Raw genomic sequence first — 19,390 nt, 5'->3', positions numbered from 1 at the left:
CTGAGGGGAATGAATGGGAGGAGATAAGAGGCGGTGGGAGGTAGCTTCTATATTCCACAACACAATTTAAATCCCTCACTTCCGTTTTGTTGTAATAGTCTTTCTCATACCAGCCAGTGTACGTTCCATCTGGGAGGGGATACTTTAAATTTTGTTCCTTTTGTGATAGCAGACTGCTGAGCGACTGCGCCCACCTCGTAAAAACACCTGTATGAGAGGAGGAATTTTGTGTGCGCCTGCGTCTTTACGGTAGCCGTTGATCCCGCCCTCTCTTTTGATAGAAAACTCGGTGATGTCGCTCGGTCTTTAACGAGCTTGACCCAGAACCCGGAGAAGGAGGGGGAAAAAAGAGGGCAGAAAACAGTAAAAAAAACAAACAAAAAAAAAAACGACCGTCTGGAAGGGGCAGGCTTTTCAAGAGCAGGTGAGTAAATTCGTAAATGTTACCATATGGCTGCGTGTGCTGGGGGTCGCGTTTTTCCCCCCTCCATCAAATTATGGGTGCACTGCAGCGCTGGCAAGGAGTGGTCACAGCATCGACTCTCCACGGCTAGCTAACGATGCTAACGTAAAGTTCAAATCGAGACCCTCTATTGCTCGCCGTGCAGGACTCAAACAAGCCTTTGGTGCCAGGAGATAAAACAAAGAAAGCCGTCAGACCTGACTGTGAAGGACGCTTTAACCGAATATTCCCGTGCCTAATCTGTTTTTGCTACCCTAACGCTAGCCTGGCTATTTTTTGGCAGCGATCTGGGACGGCTATGTGGGTTATTGTGATGCTAACGCTGCAAGACAGCCAAACGAGGTCATGCGGGTGCTGAGCGAGCATTCACGCCAACTTGGGCTGATTTGATCTCCGGCGTTGTCATTTATTTGTGTAGTAGCGCTAGCGCAACTACAGAGTAAGTCAAATGCGTGGTCTTTGTTCGCCTTTTATTTATGTCTCTGTGTGCCAGCTCACCGCGTCGCTCCTGCCCCACGCTGCTATCTTAACGCTAGCAAATCAATTCCCGACATTGCGTGGGATTTCAGAAGGGGTGCTAGCAGTTAGCTGATCTTGCAGGTGATAGGTTTTGGGGTGTTCAAGCAGATATGGCAGTGTGATGCTCGAGCGTTTTTTCTTTTTTGCCTGTCTGCACTTAACTGTGGTTTGACCTACTTATCGTTGCAGCTGATGCCTCCTTTCTGCGGGTAGCATCCATATTTTTCAGCTGGAGAAGGGAGCAGATTGCACAGGCTTGACGGTAATTACGATTAGGAGCTCTCCCGTGTCCCGGAGCATAATTGGAAACCTGTTTGGTTAGACGTGTATGTATATGTTGCAGAACTCTCTGAGGTTAATGGTCTTCCATTTGCAGCCTGCCACACATCCTGGGATTATTAGCTTGTCAGCCTGTGAACCTGTTGTGTGAGTCCTGTGTGGACTTGTTTTTGTTAGGAAAGTGCCTGGGTGGGGATAACTGTCAGCCTGTTTGTGTGCCTGAACTCACAAACACTGGTTTCATTAAGGCACAAATGCACACAATGTGTTTTACACGGGCTTCCTGTACCTATCACTTTACCTGTAGCTGACTCATGTGTTCCAGGTGCCACCACACTGTCTGCAAGTCCTTGTTTGATTGTTGATGCGTGCTGCCGACACAGACTACAATTGTGTCTGCTCTCTTGAGGTGTACAGGTTAATCCCCGAAGGGCCTTGTGTGTGTGTGTGTGTGTGTGTGTGTGTGTGTGTGTGTGTGTGTGTGTGTGTCCATCTACGTTCGTGCATGTTAACTGTGTGTGTGCGTTAGGATGTAAGTGGATTAGGAGGCTAAAGCTTCAATCCCATTACAAGCCATGCTCAGCTTAAACTACCACCAATGGCATCAAACTGACTTGAGAGCAAATTGCAGTTAGTTACTTTGAGATGTGTGAACAGATGTGCATTTCAGCAGTGAATATCTTGTTTCAGTGGGAGCTGGTGCAGGTGCCTCTGTTACTGACTAGATTTTAATTAAGTGGACAGAGGCTATATTGTTGCTTACATGTGAGTATGATCAGATATCCCCTGACAGGAGTGAGTGAGTCACGTTGACTGATGGGTGCAGAATCAGATGGAGCTGTCTGACTCGTGGTGTGTCAGTGTTCGATCAGATGTTGTAGTTGACCTCAAGGCACGGTACTTGACATGTTGAACCTCTTTTACTTCTCCTTGTCATGGTCGACTTGGAACAGTGTGGCTCTTTTAAAGAACAAAATAGGAAAACTTGTTTTTGTAGTTACATAGACTTTTTAAAAATGTGTATAAGTCCATGTTGTGACTCTGTACCTGAAGTCCACATGTAGGGTTGCTCCATTTGTTTCCTCTGGCACTTTATGTTTTGTCTTAGGTTGGTCTTTCTGGGCATATGTTTTTGACAGATATATGTGTGTGTATGTGTGTATGTACGTATGTATGTGTATATATGTCAGACCACAATGTCTGAAACCCAAGAGAAGATGGTGATCTGATTCAGTGGTTAGACCACTCTGCTTCTTGAATCAACAGCCCAAAAATAGACTGATTTTAGATGGAGCCTGCAAACAGTCACCGCAAACATTTAATTTGGTCGCATCAGACATGAACTAGTCTTTTAACCAGTCTGAAGTGCTCAGTTATAAAGTTACAACGTCTGCTTACTCAGATTTTGGTTAGTCGATTTATTAAACTTTTAAAAAGCAGAAACTTTGAGTTTTCAGGTAGTTGCAGGTGTACTTTTGGGACCAAATAAAGGAAAATGCGCTAAAAAGCAAAACAATAATTTTCTTGTTTTAGTATTATTTAAAAGCATAACTGTGATTAAAGTGAATGACTTTGTACTTGTAATCTCTAGGAGATTCGAGTGAAAGTAATGTTTGATGTACCTCATGTGAGAACAGAGCATGTAACCGTCCAAAGTTTACAATATGTGGACACGCCACGTGTTTGCTGCCCTGTGCACGATCTGGCCTTACACCTAATGACACCTAACTCATAAGATCATTTCCAGTAGCTGGAGCAGCCGTGATGCTGAGTTTCTCACTTTCTTTCTCACATTTAGCATTAGAAAAGGGAACTCATGATAATGTCAGTGTGTCAGAGTTTTTCTGATGTTATCCCAGATTTTATATTAAAAAAGAAAATGCTCTACTAACTTCTTATTTTAAAATAAATTGCGATGACTTAGCTATGCAGGTTCATAAAAATTGGTTCCCAAAGTTCACAAAAGCAGAACAGAAACCAGTAAATGGAGAACAATATTGGCAGGGTGGGAAGTGCCTTGTGGTCGTGTGATCAACATATTGACCATGGGGGATTTTCGCCGCAGCAAAACACTCTGTTGATGGAAGAAGACAACCATCAGCTGGTGGTTTATGAAAGTGTACCTTAGGTAGGTTTTCAAGGTTTGTGTACAACTGGTTCTATTGGGGTAGAGGATTTATAGTGAGCCAAAGACGCCATTGCGGACCTCTCCTCAGCTCTGATGTCGAATTCATAACATCCTGTTTCTCAGGAAGTGGCTATGAGGGGAAAGGGGAGCGGCAGTGGGACGACATTGATTGTTTTCATTGTTCAGCGAAACTCTGCGCTGACTTTCAAGGCCAAAACTAACAGCTGTGAGAGAGAGAGTCGGATGGAGGACAGAAGCCATGCGCATGTAAAGAGTGACATTATAAACACAGATGCGTGCACAGTCAAATGTGTCCTATGATCTTTTTCTTGCTCCCAAACCCTTTTCACACTTGCGCCTGTGCTCTCAGTTGCACAAACTTCTCATTGTTCCTCCAGCCTCCCAGGCTGACAGCTGCAAATTCCCTCCTGGCTGTGGTTAAACCACAATAACACACTTGCTCACACACAGTGTGTGTGTGTGTGTGTGTGTGTGTGTGTGTGTGTATATACACACACAGTGTGTGTGTGTGTGTGTGTGTGTGTGTGTGTGTGTGTGTGTGTGTATATACACACACACACACACACACACTCTCGCCTGCCAAGAAATATCCATCATGGTTTATAATTAATCTTGTGCAAATGGCATTAGTGCTCATTAGTTCAATAAGATGGCCTACAGACAGGTAATGATAATATTAATGATTTTAACAAGCCAAGAATTGAGACTATGCGAGTTTATCACAAAGCTATGTAAACAGAGCAGCTTTAGAGACTTGATTAGTTTATTTTGCTGTGTTTGGGTCACAATGACCAGTAAACCTGCCTTGAAGTGCCACAAAAGCACAGTAAACTCTGATCTCTGAGTGATTATTAGCTAGTGTCCTCCTTAGCCTGTTCCACACTGGATGAGTGGGTGGGCTGCTGTGCTAAATTGGCAGGAGACAATGCTAGGAATGCAAGATTAGCTTTTATCTTTGATTCAGCACTCCTTTCCTTATCGCCCCCAACCCCCCCAAGCTTCACCCTCTCATTCCCTCATCTTTCCTACAAGTCCATCTGTTTTATTTGTTTCCAGCTCTTAAAAGTCTGTTCATCTCAATCTCTAAAGGATGAAATCAACCCTGTCTGGTCTGTGACCATATAAAGGCATGTGGGTAACACGACAGCAGTTTGTGATTTGCTCAGGTAGGAGGTTATGACTCTCTGTGAGTCAATGAGGTGACATCATATCACTTCCTGGCAGCCAGCCTTATCCCACATGCAAATGCTGGTTTTGGTTCTCGTGGATTCCTTTGTCTTAGGAAACACTTAAGCCACGCCTGGTTTCCTCATCAGGTCATCCCACTTTCCCTCCCTCTTTTCCCATACTGAACACACCCCATTCTGGGATTTTATTTTATGTTTTTCTTTTTTTAAATGTCGTGTGCTTTGTTAGTCATTATTTTGAAATTCGTACAGGAACAGACAGGCACTGCAGCTGTCAGTTTACTAGGTAAAATGAAACTGAGAAAATGATCTTACTGTGTGGTAATAGTGTGTGGTAATAGTTTTGTTTTTAATTATTTTCTTTATAAGCTCATGCTGGGTCATGAAAGTCAAACGACGAGTCATTCATCATCACATCTTGAGCCCCAATGCTTGCTTTGTGCTTTGCTCTACACCTGTTATCTGAAGTGTAAATGCAGGGCCCTGTTTCTTGTTCAAACTTTCAGCTGCGTTGGTGCATGTGCGCCAGACAGTGTGACTGAAATTTAGTCACCCCCCCACCTCGTCCAACCGGTCATGCAGGTGTGTAGCAATAGCGGGTTTATTCACCTCATGAAGAGCTGGGCCGCTGCAGAACAGGGTGTATCACCAGATAAGAGGATCTGAGTCTCCACTATCCAGTTGCTTGCCTCTGGTATAACAATGTCTCTTTTTAAGGTACAATAACAAAGGATATAGAGGGAGGGGATATAAGGCAGTTAGGAGATTTGGGAATTAATGCTCGGAGTTACAGGTAGGGTGAAAACTGATTAGAGAGAAAAGCTTGGATTAAAAAAAGGGCAAAAAGAAGAGGTAGTAAGAAGAACATATGTTAGAATCTCTAAAACCTGCTTTTGCTTAAGCTCTTTATGCTGAAAATCGATGTTATCCAACCTAGAAATAGGTGCAGGTTGTTCAACTTCCCCAGCTAGCCTCCATATTCTGGCCAAATGTTGAGTAAATACAGGGTGTGTCCAAAGGCTGAAACTACTGTATATCTGTCTCCCTGCTGTGCCTTCCTCCTCACAGAGCGAGCAAACAACCCCCGTTGACACGCTTGTACGGTATTCTCACTGTGTTGCTGATTTTCAAGCCGATGCGTCTTCTCTAAAACACTTCTCGCCCTCTTTCCTCCACCTCTCCTTTCTTTCTCTGCAGTCCATTTCTACCTGCTTCTGGGGCTCGGTGGTTGGGTCACTTTCCACACATGAACAACTAAAGTGCCACTTCTGAACTTGGTGTGATCTCTCACCTCTTCTACCAAAACCTTGCCCACAGGTTAAGGTGTGTATTTTGGATTTTCTGTGAACCCAGTTTAAAGGCAGATGGTGCATTTTTAGTGGTCAACCCATAAGGAGAAGTGTGCAGTTCTCTTTTGGGTTAAAGGTTGTAAGTTGTGGTGTTAAGCTTCCTGTTTCAGTAAAAAAAAGCTTCATTCTCTAAGGGTAAAGGTTGTTTATATAAAGGATTTTCTATTTATCACCAGAAATTATTCTACTTGAATGTGGGGGGGAGTGACTTATCCAAGGACAGCATTTAGCTTTTCTCTGCTCTTATCTGAAACTTTATCCATGAAATGTCTTGTGATACAAAGATACTAATACATGTTTTAAAAACTTTTCTTGGCGTCTTATTTCTTGTGTGGTATCGGACAGTGTCAAAATTTAGAGGATATCTTTGTTTATTTAATGATGGTGTATTAAACTGCATGCAGTCATTGACGTAATGTTGTGATAAAATACTACATATCCACGTTTTATGATTTAACAAACTTTTATGGTTAAGTGCTATAAACCTCTGCTACCACTTCCTCTCTGCTGCAGTTTACCAGTGAAGTTGGGATTTCAGGGTTTTTTCTTTTTCTTGTTTTAATCCTTTGAACATTGTAAATTTTCCCACGCAGAATTTAAATTGGTTGGCCATGCAAATATATTTATTTTAGCCAAAAAAGACATTTATTTTTTAAAATCAGTTTTCCTCAATTCATCTTTTTTTTTTTTTTTTTTTTTTTTTCTTCTCCTTCCTTGTATTTTGCAAAAGTTCTCTGTTACAAAGTTTTCTGCCTGCAGGCTGACCAGTCGCTGGTACTGGTTTTCTAAGCAGTCTCTCATTCAGTTGAGCCCCATAGGATGTGACTGACAAGGAAAATGAATCAACTGCTCTGTCTTGTATTTGTCACAAAGTGCTCGGAAATGCGACAGAGTGCAAGAGGAACACCTAATTTTATTTATTTATTTTTTTGTCTGTGTGTGTAGAATCCTTGTCTGTTGCTGTTGATGACGTGTGAATATGTGGGAAATATTGCTCATAGTTGTGACATTTGGGGGGGGGGAGATGAATGAAATGGACATGACAGGAAGTCTCTTCCTGTAAAATTCTAGTGTATTGGGAAAGTTCTCTGGTTGACGTTCAGTTGGAGGCGTGTCTTTACGCTAACCATTGTAATTTCATCACTGAAGCCAAATCATGAAGCGAACTCTTGTGAAATCCCGTAGCTCTCTAAAAAACCTCTGTCTTAGTTACCAAGCAAGATCTGAGGATAACCACCTCCCCATTCAAATCATGCATCAGCTGGATCTCGCTGTACTCTGTTTGGAGAGTGTGTTTTTGTTATACACTCTCTCCCACTGCTGTAGCCTGTTTTAGGGCTGTATGCATGTGTGTAACGCCCCCTTCTCTCCCCTTGGGGCTGTGTAGTGTGTATGGAGCAGTGCGAGAGCGCAGCGGCTCTGCTGGAGTCGGTCAGGGAGCAGGAGGTGCAGTTTGAACAGCTGACCAGGGCGCTGGAGGAGGAGAGGAGGAGAGTGGGCCTCCCCGCCACTAGCCCCTCAACCTTGGGTCGTCCCCTCCCTCACACACAGGTAACTCCCCAAAGAACCCAAATATTCCCATCTTGAGTCATTTCCACACCTCTACGTCTTTGATTGTATGGATCATTATTCCCTCCATCCAACCCTTGGCGTGAGTTCATGCATCGTTTGTCTCTTGACATTCATCCGTCCATCACTCATCCCCTATCTCCTTGGTCCCACCTCCTCCCATCCAGTGCTCAGCAAGGGCGTTTTCTGTGCGTCATTCTTGTAACTTTTTTTTTTTTAGATCTTTCTTTATGGACTCTGATAACATATGTCTGACTCATTAACTCTCATCTGCAAATTTATCATTACATGCCTTCAAAACCTATCAGCATGCCTACAGTGTCACTCACCAGACGCACTCTGACTCGCATTCATTTTTCATTCTCCCCTGCTGTGGAATTTCAGTAATTTTCTTATCCCTTCACAGCATTGTGCATGTGTTGCATAGTCCTCTAAACAAGTTTTCTTCTCCAAGTTTTTGTTTTGTTTTTTAAGATCAGATTCTTTTCTTTTGTGATCATGTCGCATCCTCATTTGTTTTAAACTCTACTAGATGAATGGCTGTTTAAAAGTCGATATTCATTTCTGCTGTATGCATCAGTCTTAACTGTCTGTGTGTTGGTGCTGCATGTTGTATCTATTAGACTTGCAAATTTGTGTGTTGTACGTTAGAAATTGTTATGGCTGCTCCACAGAGCTTCCAGGTTTGGCAGGAAGCTGACAGGTTGGCTTAGGATGGCTTTTCAAAATGACAGTGGATACATTTTGACCATTTGGCCATTAACTGACACATTTTAGCTCTGATGCTGTCAATATGTCATTATATCTGACAACTGAGAGCACTTATTTTGTTGTCATTTAGCAGATTTGCTAAATGACAATAATGGATTTTGTGCAGATGTTATAAGACGTTACATTTTCTTTTTCAAATAAATTAAAAAAAGAGGGACTATTATAAGTAGGTATTTTCTTACATTTATTTAAAGCTTTTTAGAGGTTTAGCTGTGACTCCCACTTGTTTTGTTTTCCAGACTAATAATTTATGTGGTCCCACTGTTATCATGTGCCATTTTTCTTTACCATAGCGCTTATTTGAGCAGTTAGAAAATAATGGACCTGTTTTTGTTTGTTTGATCAAGTCACACTTTTACAGCAGAGGAGAAATGTTGGCACACTTTTGTAAGCAGTTCTTAAATGTTTTCCTTCCTTTTTCAGGGCGTGCTGACATTGATTAGATCTCATGTTTTGTCTTATGAAAATCCTTGAAAGCCTGAAGGCTACAAAAACTTTGTAATAGCTGTCAATGCTTTATGATAAAGGCACACAGTATCTGTTCTGCGATTATGGGTTCAAATGCATACCAGAGTTGTTTGTAAATCAGATGGTATTAAAGGAAGGACCAGCTCTAGAGGAAGTTTGTGCTTCCTTTACGGTGTATGCACAGTCTGCTATTCCAATCTTCATATCGCTTTTTAAAAAAAACAAAAACACAGCCCTGCTTCCTTGTGGGCACACAATAAACCGCAGTAGCATTGCAACAAAGTGGAAGAAATTGTAAAAGGTCTTTAAATATTTTTCTGGTCGGCAATATCAGTAATACTGAAGCTGAGTGTCGAAACGCTAAACAGCTGCTGATAAACGCTTCCAAAATAGCTCAGTTGTGCTGCGCTTGCATGTGATTGCCACTAACCGAGGTAGTTGCATTGCTAGAGTGTTACTGTGGTTTAGAAAGAAAGTGTCCCAAGTCGTACACTGTGACAGCCTTTGATTATATAAGAGTTTAGTGCAGGAGGAAACGAGGTGTGAGGATGACTGGCTGCATTCCAAAATGTCCTCCTTCGTGTCTGGCAGTGATTCACAGACCATAAACATGCAGGGACGGTTTGGTCAGCACTGAATGTGCTTCAGCAGCAGTAATATCATCTGAGTGGTTAAAAGTAGACAGCACAGACTACTGGGAACTGTGCCTTTACCCTCAATCTTGTATATTGTTTCAGTGTAATAGTATATTTAATTTTTTTTTTTTTCCTGTGTATTTCAGTCATGTTTTCCTCTTTTATCCCAGAACGGGCGTTTAGGGGATGCAGACATAGAACGACTGAAGCTGACAGACACATATATAAACGGCACACAGGTATGTGATTGTACAAAGTTAAGCACATTTAAAAAAAAAAAAATAATGTTCTTTTATCTATGCTTAAATATTTACACGTGTGGTGTCTTTGCTACAGTACAGGATGGTGGACCCTGCACATGGCGCTCTAGATGAGAGCTACACGCCAGAGGATGAATCTCAGGAAGTGCATTCAGTCTTTTCCGAAGAAGGAACCACGCGGCGGATGGACAATGGGGTATGTTAATCTAGCGCATGCTTCATTTTCACCGATGATATCAGACGTTATAAAATTTTAATTTAGCCATGAACATTTTAAAACACTGGACTGATCTCACTATGCCACAGATGAAGAAACCGATATCGCGCACAGTCCTGCCTACTGAGTCATTGTCCATCGATGGGGGCTTGTCAGTGCCTGGTATGGGCGTCTACAGCGCCACATTGGACCGTCCTTACAGGCAGCCTGGTGGAATGGACTACCCCACTGCTACAGTACCCAGAAACTACCACTATGGTCCTGTGGGTGGTTACGATGACTATCGCGGAGGTCTGCCATCAGAGGCCTACGCTAGTCTGAGCAGGGGTTCACACATGGATGATCGCTACAGGTGATTGATGCTTCTAGACAGTGTCTTGACGTTTAATGGTGACTGCTTTGCGCTACATTCAAGCATACACGTCTTTACAAGCCACAGTGTAACGGAAGTTTCCATCATTGCATACAGGGGAATAACTTCCTGTTTTGCCTCATTAATTATTTAACTTTTTAGCCCTTGTTAATACTAATAGACATGTTTTTCCACACTCAATAATTCAAAGCTAAATATAATTCCCCCTTTTTTTTTTTAAGCATGCTTTTTTTGTAGTGCATATTCTAAATAATCATTCAGTCATGTGTGAAACTGACATGAGCAGAATTTATAGTTGACAGGCCTTGAACTTAACACCATAATAACATGATGGTAACATAGCCAGTCTATAAACATCTGTTCCGCATTTGTCCACAGACCATGAAGTGTCAGGCAGAAGCCGAGATGTGACATCAGATAACACGTGTCGATCTTTTCCACATTAGCAGCACCTATCCTGCTATCTCTGTCAATCTAACACTGTCTTTTCTTTGGAAAAGAAAGGATTAAGCTAACCCGACTCATCACTTTCATAACTGCCATCTTTACTCAGGCCAATGGATGGCTACAGGACTCTGGACTCTGGCTACCGGGCTCCGAGCCGCCAGCAGCTCGACCCGTACGCAGCACAGCCCCAGGTGGGTCGGGGAATGAGGGCCATGGGCTCTGCGATGGAGATGCGGTATGGGCACGGTCACTATGGTTTGGAGGATGATCAACGTAGCATGGGATATGATGAATATGGAATGGGGCCTCCACCTATGCACCCTGGAGGCTATGGTACCATGCCACGCCTGGGACCGGGGCCTGGGGGTATTGATAGACGAAGACTGAGGTAAAATAAAAACGTACTGTTCTGCACTAAGTCAATTCACAACATTACATAGTTTATTTGATAAATAAACACTCTTGATAAATGCTTCCATCCACTTTTACAGGAGCTGCGAGGACACTTTGGACAGTGACATAGGCAGCGTTGAGCCATACGCCTGGGCCGTCCCGATGACAATGGAGAGAGGAAGCATGGCTTCTCTGGACAGCACATTGAGAAAACCTCCTACTTCGTGGAGACAGCCAGAGCTTCCGGAGGTTATCGCCATGTTGAATTACCGCCTGGACCCTGTCAAGACCAACGCTGCTGCCTTCCTCCAGCACCTCACATTCAAAAATGACAAGGTAAAGCAAACTCTGCAATTGTGTTTCTGGTAGTTCTCTCTTTGTATGCTGAGTTGTAGTGTTTCTTCTGCTAATTTCTTTTTTTTTAAAGGAAGTATCTAATTATGTTTGTAGGTTAAATCAGAGGTGCGCCGCCTAAAGGGCATCCCAGCTTTGGTGTCGATGCTGGACCATCCTAGTAAGGATGTGCATCACTCAGCCTGCGGGGCTCTGAAGAATATTTCATATGGACGAGACCAAGACAACAAAATCGCCATCAAGAACTGCGATGGCGTACCTGCTCTGGTTAGATTACTGAGGAAAACGCACAACCAGGATCTCACAGACACTATCACAGGTATCACTGTTATGTAAAATACTTGTTTTTTGTTTTTTGATATATGTGGCTCTTAAATGTTACTACTATTTGGAAGATTTGTGTGGTGGTTATATTTTCTTATTTTAAAGGCTCAACTGTCTCTTTATTTCATTCTAATATTCATTCTAAATTATCCCAGGCACCTTGTGGAACCTTTCATCCCACGATTCAGTTAAGATGGAGATTGTGGACCACGCCCTGCATGCCCTAGTTGACGAGGTGATTGTTCCACACTCAGGCTGGGAGAGAGGGAACAGCGGAGGAGGAGAAGAAAGCTGCAAACCACGCCATATGGAGTGGCAGACCGCCTTGACCAACACTGCTGGCTGCCTTAGGTATGCAAGAGATCAATGGATGCAAAGCAGAGGAAGTTGAAGAAGGAGAAAAGGAAGCTTATTTTAAGGAGAAAACATGCAATTATGTGCTTAACTTCTCTCCCTTTACTTCAGGAATGTGAGTTCAGAACGCAGCGAGGCCAGGCGAAAGCTGAGGGAATGCACGGGGCTGGTGGATTCACTTATGTACATGGTCCAGTCACAGATCAACTGCAAAGATGTGGACAATAAGGTTAAAAATTCACTTATAACTGTCCCTTTTTTCGCAAGACAGTTGTGCGATTTAAAAAAATAAATGAATAAATAAAAATTGGAGTTTGAGCCTTTTGTCCCCATTCACCCCTTCTTCCTATAGCTGGTGGAGAACTGCGTCTGCCTTCTGAGGAATCTGTCCTATCAGGTTCACCGTGAAATCCCCGGCTCTGAACAATACGCAGAGGCCATACCTGTCAACCAGGGCCCAGCTCCAGCCAGTAAGGGCGGCTGCTTTGGCTCTAGAAAAGGCAAAGGTTGGTGTTTTACAGCTACATTGTGTCAGATTTGTGGTTGAGTGAGTGGCAGTTACTGGTGGGGTTGAGCTTTTTGGTGGCAGAAGACCCTTTCCCTGTTTTTCACACTCTACTGTTTCCCCCCCTTTCCTTTTCTCCCTCCTTATTTCTTCCCACCCTATTTCACTTCTTCCTCTCTGTGCTCTGTTTAGATGAGTGGTTTTCCAAAGGTAAGAGTTTGCGTTTGGTGTTCTCACGAACCTGCGAAGCTGTCCATCCCTCTCATCACATTATTTTACTAATGCATATTGAAACACCTGGAGAAATAACGTTGAATTTACACGCATTCCACAGGCATGATCACACATAGCATTGCATGCTGATGGTGCTTGTTCCACTGGTTGCATGTTGGACCAGATAACAAGACTGAGAATATGAAAATGGTTATACCCCCCCCCCCCCTCCCCCCCTCCCAACATCACTATATCTGTCTTATCTGCTGTTTCTTTTTTTTTTCTGCAGGAAAGAAGGATGTAGATGATGGAAGTGCAGATATGGTTGATATTCCAAAGAGAACGACACCTGCCAGAGGTACTATTTGTGTGTCTGCTTCTCTTTCAGATGATTTATAGTTGATCAGGGAGCTTGTGTTCATATAAAAGCATACAACTCTCTCTCTCTGCCAACTTTAGGTTATGAGCTTTTGTTCCAGCCTGAAGTGGTTCGTGTTTACACGTCACTGCTCAAAGAGAGCCAGAACCCATCAGTGCTCGAGGCTGCTGCCGGCGCCATCCAGAACCTGTGTGCTGGCCGGTGGACTGTTAGTATCATTTCTTATCAGTGATTCAGAGCTGGCTCTCTGCTATAAAAGGCTAATGTTTAATTTTGAACTTTAAAAGTGCATGAACCCTGAATAGTTGGGTCTGTCTTTGTTTTTATGTTATTAGATGACAACTAAAGTTGATCTGTTCTTTGTGCTTTTCATACAGTATGGTCGGTATATCAGGGCAAAGGTGCGTCATGAGCAGGGACTCCCCATGATGGCAGAACTGCTGGCTCATGGCAATGATCGTGTGGTTCGTGCAATGTCTGGAGCTTTGAGGAATCTTGCCATTGACAACCGAAACTGTGAACTGCTAGGTAAGATTGTTTCTTCTTAGCTGTTATCTATTATCTTAGCATCTGTGTCATTTTTTTTTTTTTAAACATTCATTGCACTTGGGTTAAGAGTAAGAGTTTCTCTTGCAGGTTTGCATGCAGTGCCTCACCTTGTGGCCAACCTGCCTGGAGCCCAGAATCAGTCTGGGCGTAATCTATCCGAGGAGACAGTTGTGTCTGTACTGAGCACGCTCAGTGAGGTGCTAGGCAACAGATTGGAGCCAGCAAAGGTCCTTCGAGAGAAACGAGGCATCGAGAGCCTGGTGCTAATCAACAAAGATGGGTAAGTGTTCTCTGAGTGTAGAAAAGGTGCTTTGCGTATGTGTTTTTTTTTTTTTGTTTTGTTTTTTTTTTTTGTTTTTTTTTTTTGTGTATAAAAGCAGCTGTTTTCTAACCGGTGTAAACCGTGTGTGTGTTATATAACAAAACTCATCAGAGATGATAACAGCTCAAACCCTTATCTCTGGTTATCTTTCAGCAAGCGCTCTGATCGCGAAGTGCGGGGGGCGAGCCAGGTCCTGCAGCTCGTCTGGGCTCACAAGGAACTGCGCCGACCTCTTGAGAAAGACGGCTGGAAGAAAACTGACTTCATGGTTAACATTAACCCAGGCACCACTACCACTAACGGCCCGAGCACTCGAGCTAACGGCACCTATGAAGACAGCACTACACCCCTCCTGGACAGAGGTGAGCAGAGAAAGTATTTACATTAAATTTTGCAGGAGGGTTATTTATGAAGAGTTTTACAGCTTAACTCATGAATTGTTTTTCTTTGTGTCAGGGGAAAAGAGGGACATGATTCCCCTGAATGACATTGGCCCTGGTTAGTAGATTTCTTTTAGATTTCTTTTGTTTTTGGGGGTTTTTGTTCTGCCTCAAGATTAAATCTTTAGCAAATTTTAACCTGTTTTCATCTTCCTTCAGAGGCCTACTCTACACTGGACCAGAAAGAAAGGAGACACACTCTGGATGAGACCACAGACACTTTACCGGTACTTAAAGTCACTATTAACATGTTGGATTGCTGGCTTAATGACATTAATCCCTAACCTCCTGCACAGCTCTGAATATTTCCTGATTGTAACCTTTTAAAACCTCACGATTACTGACACATCTTTTCTCACACTCATTTCCTGTCCGCCTTCTTTCTGTCTTTCTCGGCTCCTCTCTCAGCGAGGGGTGTATGGGGGCAGAAAGGGCTCCCTGCCTCTATTGGACTCCTACGATGGTTAGCCCTCCCCCATCCCCTCTACCCCCCTCTGCATGTAACAGCATGGTATGTCCAACTGACCTCTATTCCTGCATGAACTTTATGAACTCCTTTTTGTCTCTAATAACTGAAAACCTGAGTGAAACCTGGTCCAAGTCTGATTGTGAACTAAAACAGGCAGAGGTGTCGTTGTACTGATGCTTAAATATGAGATACCCTGATGTGTTGTGTATTCATGCTGGTATAGTATGCTGCTAGGTGTTCCTTGTGCATTGTCCTCTGTCATTGTAAATCCGAACCCCGGGCTGATCATTAAATAACAACATTTAGATCCTCAGAATAATAACTGTTTATGCATTAGTGTTGTCACAATACCACAGTTTTAAAAGTTACTTACAGTCCTTTTAATACAAAACCAAAGTTCTGTGTCAGTTTTCTACCCGGTTGCTGTACATGATCTCATGGGACTGTTTGGTACAAATGGCATGAAACTTCAGGCCCATTTTGTGCCTTATGCATGCATTTATTTTGTTAAATGCCATACAAAAAAGTTACTGGTCACATTTGTTGTTCTTGGCAAGAAATGGCACATGAAAATCAAAACGATTCTGATGAAATTGATGCTTCCCAAAGCAGTTTTGCTGTGACAGCTACTCTAATCTTAGTCCCCCTCAAAGTCCTTTACAATCAGCTGCTGGAGTGGATTTAAGAATGTCGGGAAGTGTTAATGCTTTTGTCATGTTGTGAAATATTTGTCTGGTTTTTCGGAGATCCACTGTTGTGGGTTGTTATTTGTGTGTGAGAGCACACTCTTGTGGTTGTGTCGGCTACTACAATAACAGACACCCAAGAATAGAAATGGGTTTCATTGATTTCTTTGAGTTTGTGAGGAAAGTAGTGGCAAAAAGTGCTATTTCTTAACAGCTTTGTTTGGATTACTTTGTAAAATGTTCCTGACTGCATGACCAGAACGGTGAGGGTTTTAAATAAACATGTTTGGCAGTTAAGACACGTAACAAATCACACACAGAGCAGCCCGGTCACTTGTTTAGAGTCGTTAATGGATGATTGACTTCAGCACAGACTTCAGTTTATTATGGAATAGTTCTATGTGCAGGGCAGCAGGCCAGGAACTAGAATCTAATTTAACTAAACTAAAGCAGTAATGTGATTATAGTAGCCTCCTGTTGAAAGGTCGTTTACTGTGACAACACTAGTGTGTAGATTGCCATACTTATACCACACAAGTCTTTGTGTTGCCTCCTTGTTTGATGTCTAAATCAGCCACATATCTTTTGTACTTGTGGGTTTTTTTTTTTTTTTTTGTTTTTTTTGTTTTTTTTAAATCATTGTGTTTTTGTCTCTTCCTCCAGAAAAACTGATAGTTTGCATCACCCAGACTGGGCCGTCCCTGCCCTACCACTGCTACTGAGGAGAGAAGATCCAGACTCTCCCTCTCCTCACCCCTTCCTTTCCCCGTTTCTCTCTCTTATCACCACACAAATGGGATCAAAACATGGGGGCGGGGGGGTTGGCATCCAAAGAAAGTGGTTGTGTTGCAGGCAAAGACTTTCAAGCAACACACACGTGCAAATTCAGTTGTAGCAGCAGAAATGTATTCCGTTTATAACTTATAATTATTCTGTAAAGGCAATCACCTTTGTTGACAATCATTTGATTCTGGTGTTGTCCTCTGGCTTGCTTTTTTTTTTTCCATGCTGTTAACTTTTTTTTTTTTTTTTTTTTTCTTTTTTTTCCTCTTGGCAATTTTATTGTCATGTTACAGCCACCTGACATTGGCCCTGATAAGTTTGTATTTAGACATTTAAGTAGGGTATATACTGTATATAAAAAGAAAAGGGGGGTGACTGCAGTAGTTTTGGCTCATTAATTTAATTAATGGGAGGTTGGGACACACCGACAGCCCGCCCTGTAGATTGAGAATGTTTATATAGGAGTTATTTTCCTGTCTAGAGTTATTTTCTCTCAGTTGGGATGACAAGAAAGGGCAGGTGTGTGTATATTTATCATACAGTAAACCTGTGGGTGTGTGTGCACGTGGAAAATGAATATGGACCTTTTGAATGATTGTGTGTTGATCCAGATGACACCACATGTTTTTCCATCAGTTATGCTTTTTTTTTTTTTTTTAAATTGTGTGCTCCTCTTCCTGTGATGAAGCTGTTCTTGTTTTGTTCCCTTTATGTCCCTCCCCACATGGAACATTTAGGAGAATTTCAGCTGCTTTATTTTGGATTTTCCTGTTTTGGTTTAGCCAACTAAACCAGCCAACACTTCAGACCTGGTACTGAGATGAAGCTGTGAACAAACACTACTAAGCCACTAAAATATTTCGACATACAGCTTCAGAAGGCCCTTAACCATTCCTGTACACCTGCCTGTTCATCTTTTCTTTTTCTTTTTTTTTTTTCTTCTGGACCAGCTGAAGTGACTTTTTGGAAGAAATTTAAATATAAAATTCTGTAGCTGTTTTTTATACATGCTTGTCTGTATTAAAACATTTGGGAGGCTTCTGTACTCAGAGGAGACTCGAGTTTTAACAGGTTGGGAGAGATACAGGTGTAATTTAAACTGGGAGGCTGGCAGAAGGCACATTTTGTTTTTTGGGTTTGTTTTTTTTTTTGTATTTCTTTGTGCGTCTGTTTCTTTTTATTTTCTGGAGGTTTATATGTATGGGAGTGGTGGATGAGAGCATTATGCAATTTGTTCTACTTTATAATTCCACTTTTACATCAGAGTTGTTTTAAAGGCAAAAGAGACCAATCATCTTTTTGTTTTTGTTTTTTACTCTTCACACACATAGTATATTTGTACTGTTGCCTATCCATGTAAAATTATGATGTACCATTCATTACCTGCCTTGGCTCTGAGAAGTTGCTTTCGTTTTTTCTTTTTTCAGTGACGTATGTAACTGGTTGTTTTTTATAAATAAAGATCTTTTCCTAGACAAGCTTTGGTAACGTGTGCTTGATGTGGCTGTGTGCTGATGTGAGGAAGGACTCCTGTATCGTGTGGATAAACATATCTAATTAAAGAGGGGAAATGCATCTGTGTAATTTCATCCCCTCACTCTTGTAAAGGCAAATGCTAATAGTTGGTGTGTTTGATATTCACTCCCTCACATCTTTAGATCGAATTAGTAGTGCTTTCAGTTGGGAAATGCTTTTTATTTAAGAGACAAACACGTTAATCTCCTAACTTAAGACCTCAAACTGCTCACGCCTTGTGCTCAAGCCTTATTAAAGCCAGCTAACCTTCAAGCGCCACAGTAAAGCTGGAGGCCGGGCGAGCGTTGACGTTCTCGGCTTTGCTGTTTGTCTCTGGTTACACACAGAGCAGCATGTTGACAGGAGGGTAGTGTCCTGAAGGTGTGCGTGTGTTTGCTTCCAAACATGTCAAAGATACAGTTGGTTGTCTGTGGATATGAAAGTGTTTAGGTGTTTCAAGTATGCAGCGCATCTGAAATGCATCGTGGGCTGGTTGAGAAGCAGCTGCTGGATCACGAGGGCTATGAGCAGATGTCGGTGTGAAAGTTTGATATTAGTTAAGGTATGATGTGCATGCGTCTGCTTGGAATATAAAATTAACCTTAAATTGAATACACAAGGTGCAGGAAGACAGCCAGTGAGGGCATGTTAGTGGTGTTTTAGCACTGTGAGGGAGTTTTATTCTATAGTGTGGAGGTTCACATGCTTTTTGTAGTAGCTACTAAACAATTTATTCATTCTTGAATCTCTTTACTTTTAGTTGTAACAGTTTGAATCACACCAGCATACACATAATACTCCTGCTTTCATCTCTCAATCTCAAGCAGTCATTTTCACTTTTAAAAGCCACAGAGTCCTGTTTACAAGGGAAGCTACAGATTAATGATTTATGAGAGATGTGCCAAAAATGCCTACATGTATTTTAAGTTTTGAGAAGTAGGCCTGATTTGAGTTTTTAAGCGTGTAAAAGGTATAAAGCCCCACAATAGACTGGCAACCTGTTCAGAGTGCATCCTGCCTATTAGCCAAGGGCACCTGAGCTAGACTCCAATGCCCCCTTATCCTGAAATGTATAAGACAGATTGATATGCAATTTGAGAATTTTGGTTAAAAAATAAATAAAGCAAAACCTCTTTCACTTCTACTTATCTTCTTTAACAGGTCTTGACATTAGCTAGAAACAGCCATCACTGCTGAAATTGAACAAAAATGAAGCTAAACTGCAGAAGCAGTGTGTGAAAACCTAAGCATGCTCCATGATTCAGTAGCTCGTAGAACCACCTTTAGCAGCAGTAAGGAGTTTTCTGTATGACTTCATCTGTCTCTCACGTCACTGTAACAGAATTTTGGCCCGCTCTTCTTTACAGCATTGCTTCAGTTCATTGAGGTTTGCAGGCGTTCGTTTATGCACGGCTCTT

At 42.2% G+C, this 19,390-nt stretch overlaps 1 protein-coding gene across 10 annotated transcripts; it reads left to right on the top strand.

The window, feature by feature from the left end:
* The first annotated feature begins 207 nt into the window (after positions 1–207).
* On the top strand, positions 208–17,935 carry LOC309714645 (catenin delta-1-like). 10 transcript variants are annotated; one of them, XM_082547202.1, is made up of 23 exons: positions 336–424; positions 1,172–1,244; positions 5,795–5,920; positions 7,334–7,497; positions 9,560–9,628; positions 9,726–9,845; positions 9,956–10,218; positions 10,793–11,074; positions 11,178–11,415; positions 11,530–11,752; positions 11,913–12,108; positions 12,223–12,340; positions 12,464–12,617; positions 12,809–12,826; positions 13,119–13,187; positions 13,289–13,416; positions 13,586–13,736; positions 13,845–14,037; positions 14,233–14,441; positions 14,536–14,577; positions 14,679–14,746; positions 14,928–15,030; positions 16,338–17,935. In XM_082547202.1, the coding sequence occupies exons 4-22, from the start codon at positions 7,339–7,341 to the stop codon at positions 14,985–14,987; spliced, it is 2,760 nt and encodes a 919-aa protein (XP_082403328.1). In that variant the 5' UTR covers positions 336–424; positions 1,172–1,244; positions 5,795–5,920; positions 7,334–7,338; the 3' UTR covers positions 14,988–15,030; positions 16,338–17,935. The 10 variants fall into 10 exon arrangements, with proteins under 10 accessions (XP_082403327.1, XP_082403333.1, XP_082403326.1 ...); XM_082547203.1 differs by lacking the exon at positions 336–424 and adding an exon at positions 502–902; XM_082547200.1 differs by lacking the exon at positions 1,172–1,244 and having other exon boundaries at positions 335–424.
* Positions 17,936–19,390: the final 1,455 nt, after the last annotated feature.

The sequence above is a fragment of the Aulonocara stuartgranti genome (genome assembly GCF_965226115.1).
Source record: "Aulonocara stuartgranti genome assembly, chromosome: 2".
NCBI classification, from domain to species: domain Eukaryota; kingdom Metazoa; phylum Chordata; class Actinopteri; order Cichliformes; family Cichlidae; genus Aulonocara; species Aulonocara stuartgranti.
The sequence above is the reverse complement of the archived record's forward strand: the minus strand, read 5'-3'. Positions and strand labels throughout refer to the sequence as shown.

Excerpts from the sequence above, each read along its gene's own strand:
- LOC309714645 (XM_082547201.1), top strand. The coding sequence starts at position 7,339 with ATGGAGCAGTGCGAGAGCGCAGCGGCTCTGCTGGAGTCGGTCAGGGAG. Across the intron at positions 11,416-11,529 it reads TCACATTCAAAAATGACAAG|GTTAAATCAGAGGTGCGCCG; the intron begins GTAAAGCAAACT and ends TTATGTTTGTAG. Across the intron at positions 14,747-14,927 it reads AGACCACAGACACTTTACCG|CGAGGGGTGTATGGGGGCAG; the intron begins GTACTTAAAGTC and ends CTCCTCTCTCAG.